Raw genomic sequence first — 3,980 nt, forward strand, 5'->3', positions numbered from 1 at the left:
CAATTTTATTCAGCTGAGGGAAAGCTCCCAGTATTATCTTTTCTGATTATGACTTGAGGAAAGATCCGGGAAAGGAAGAAGAATGGCAGAAACTTCAGCCCAAGGTTCTGAGCTTCCGCAGAACCCGTAGATGGCAGCAGGACTGATTTTTTAAAGTCTTTTGACCCGTTTGGCTCTCTTGACTTTCAACCAGGGGTCACATTGGATGCTTCTCAGGTGAAGCCGTTTCTCAGATTTCCTTACGAGGCATTTTCTGACGAGCTTCTGGCAGCCCTTTGGGACGCCCTTCGGGAACTTCACTTCCCATTTGTCTCCGTCCTTTGGGTATTTCTTGCACGCCAGACGGAACAGTAGCAATCCAAGACTCCATACAGCCGATTTTTCATGGCGTTCGGCAGGAGTCGAAGAGGCGTTGATGAAAGTTCCCATACCAAAATCCGCAAGCTTTGCGGTTAGTTTTCCGGTTACTTCGTTTCTAACGACGAGAATATTAGCCATATTAATGTCCTGATGACAGACTCCGGCTTTGTGGCAGGCTATTACAGCTGTCAGAACCTGCGAGAAGACGTCTTTGGCGTCTTTCATCTTCAGCTCCCCATACTTCGAGGTGTAGTCAAGAAGATCCACTGCGCCCGGGATCAGCTCCATGACGATGAATACGTGTCTGCGTTCAATGAAGAAATCCAGGAGCTTTACAACCTCGGGGATATGCTGAACTTTCTTCATAAGTGCGACTTCCAGGGGCGTAGTCCTCTTCTTGGGATCTGCCCAGTCGTACACTTCAGCCAAAGGTATTTTCTTTATGGCTACCTTGGCTTCGTCTTCGATCCGCTCGGCGGAGAAGACACTCCCAAATGATCCCTCTCCCAGAAGTTCCTTGAAAATGAATCTTCTGGTCATGGTTCTTCCTTTCTTGATTCCTCAAAGAACAATTCCATGGAATCCATCGACTGGACGTTTCGATCATTGACAGTGATGCTGATAATCCACGATTCGATAAAAGGAATTGTGTACACACACACACACACACACACTCTCTCTCGTGGGCGGGGAGTTGGGTGTGTGTGTGTGTGCAAGGTCATAGCATTACCCATAGATCGGACCTACGAGGTCTGAGCTCTCTTCTAGGAGGGAAATAGCTGTTGATCACGAGTCCAACACGTGATCCAAAGACCAAGTGAATACACACACACACACACACACACACACACACACACACACACACACACACACACACACACACACACACACACACACACACACACACACATATATATATATATATATATATATATATATATATATATATAAATGTGTGTGTATATATATAAATATGTATATGACTATATATATATATATACATCTACATATATAAATATATATATATATATATATATATATATATATATATATATTATACTTGGCTGGACACAGGGTAAGACAGCCAACATAAAAATATTGAGTATACTTTTATTGGTCCGTGAAAAATTGTGGATTATCTCACCACAAATTAAAGGGTGATTATTTTTCCGAGATTGAATATTACTGGGGTAAAACATACATACATACATATATATATATATACATATATATATATACACAGATATATATATACACACATATATATATGTGTGTGTGTGCGTGTGTGTGTGTAATATGTTATACTTGGCTGGACATATGGCAATACAGAGAACATAAAAATCTAGAATCAACTTCTATTGGCCCGTGAAAAATTCAGGATTTTCTCCCCACAAACTAAGGGGTCATTATTTATCCAAGATCAAATACTACTTGGATAATACATATATACATACGTACATACACACACACACACACACACACACACACACACACACACACACACACACACACACACACACACACACACACACACACACACACACACACACACACACACACACACATATATATATATATATATATATATATATATATATACACATATATATATATAAATATAAATATATATATATATATATATATATATAAAGAGAGCGAGAGATTGAGAGTTAGGGGGTAGAGGATGGTAGAGACAGGGAGAAGTGAGAGACAGGATGCGGGAATGGGAGGGTGAAGGCAGAGACGGAGGGAGAAACAGAAGGAGAGAGAGAGAGAGAATGGGATATAGTAAGAAATGTTATCATTTTCCTTTCCTTGCAACACTACTTTGTATGCATGAGCTTCTTCTTTGTACTCCTCCTTTTCCCTTTCATTCTCTTTTTTCTTCTCTATTTTCTTTTTCCTCTTCTTCTCTCTTCTTATTCTTGAACCTCATGTAGATTCTGGTCCGCCAACAGTAAACCTCTCCATGTCCTTCGGTCCTGTGCTGCTTCCATCTAGGTTTCTTTATTTATGCCTCTTCTGTCCATCTCCGCATCCACACCGTCCATCCATCTCAATCGAGGTCTCCTTCCGGGTCTTCTTCCAGGCATTCTACCCATCATTACTCGTTTTGGAATTCTATGGTGCTCCATACGCGCCACATGCCCAGCCAATCTCAGTTTTGATATACTTATAACATCTGTTATTTTCTCTTGTTTAGTTATTTCTCTGAGCTCATTATTGTGTCGCCCTCTCCCCCTATTCTCATTTTCATAAAAAACTGGTCCAGTAATTCGCCTCATTATTGTATTCTCAAATACCAGTAGTCTTTGCTCAATTTTTGTTAAGCTCCATGTCTCACTGGCATATAACACTATAGGTCTTAGGGTTGTTTTGTAGATTCTTAATTTTGTATTTCTTGATATACTTTTCTTCTTTAATCTTGGTACAAGGCTAAAATAACATCTGTTTGTTGAAGCGATTCTTATATTTATTTCTATTTTCACCTCGTTTGTATTTGTTACTGTTGCACCTACGAGTAGATATCTGAAACTCTCTACCACCTCTATTCTCTTGTCATCAAAAAAACCACATCCTGTACATTCCTTTCCTCTCTGCTCATACACATTAGTTTGGTTTTATCAAAATCTATTTGCAGCCCAGCTCTCTCTGCGGTCTCTCTGCTGTCTCTCAGGATCACAGACAATTATGGAACTATAAGGAATGGAGAAAAGCATGTAGAGTATATATACAAAATATATACATGCTTTTCTCCACTCCGTAATCACATCAGCTGAAGAGGATCACAGGTAGTGATCGTAATATACGGAAATTTTTAATTTCGCTTATTCTTCTCCAAATATGGGTCAACAGTGTGAGTATATATATATATATATATATATATATATATATATGTATATATATATAAATATAAATATATATATAAAATATATATATAATATATATATATATATATATATATATATATATATATATATATATACTTATATATATACTGTATAAACATTGTGGTTTGTGATAGCAACACCGAAAGATTTAATGTAGCTCAGAGTTTGACCAGGAATAAAAAAGAAAGAAAAATAGATTTGAGTGTACCATTTATGTGAATAAAGTAGTCTGTTGGTGAACATAACAAAATATATAAAATGTGTTATCGCTTCGAAGGAGTTAATGTGTTAATTTTCACTTTCATAGCAAACGAAAAATGTGATTAAAAATTAATCGTTTCAATTCCCAAATAGTTTGATTTAAAGTAAGTAATTTCGGGAGAAATGAGTTTAATTATACTTGTAGTGATTTTTATATTGTATTTAGTGTTGTCTTTATCAGACAGTATATGAATTCTAGTCTTGATGGAGATGAAATTGCATGATACACATACGTACGTACACACACACACACACACACACACACACACACACACACACACACACACACACACGCACGCACACACACAAACGCACCTAAACACAGGAAAGTGCGCGCGAATGGGCACATAGTTATACATACACACTCGCGTGCACAAATACAAACGCGTGTGCTATCTTTTATTTTTTCATTCATTCTTTCATTCATTTAATTAATTCACTTTCAATTGTATCTTTTTATCTATCTAT

The 3,980-nt window shown here is 37.4% G+C and overlaps 1 protein-coding gene across 1 annotated transcript; it reads right to left on the reverse strand.

Moving 5' to 3' along the window:
• Positions 1-150: 150 nt before the first annotated feature.
• On the reverse strand, positions 151-900 carry LOC143039145 (serine/threonine-protein kinase pim-2-like). Its single transcript, XM_076209005.1, has one exon. The coding sequence runs from the start codon at positions 898-900 to the stop codon at positions 151-153; it is 750 nt and encodes a 249-aa protein (XP_076065120.1).
• Positions 901-3,980: the final 3,080 nt, after the last annotated feature.

This window comes from Oratosquilla oratoria, chromosome 25, assembly GCF_046742065.1.
Source record: "Oratosquilla oratoria isolate Oo_2021 chromosome 25, ASM4674206v1, whole genome shotgun sequence".
Classification (NCBI taxonomy): Eukaryota; Metazoa; Arthropoda; class Malacostraca; order Stomatopoda; family Squillidae; genus Oratosquilla; species Oratosquilla oratoria.

What these genes read in the sequence shown, in the direction of transcription:
- LOC143039145 (XM_076209005.1), bottom strand. Translation starts at nt 900, where the DNA reads ATGACCAGAAGATTCATTTTCAAGGAACTTCTGGGAGAGGGATCATTT.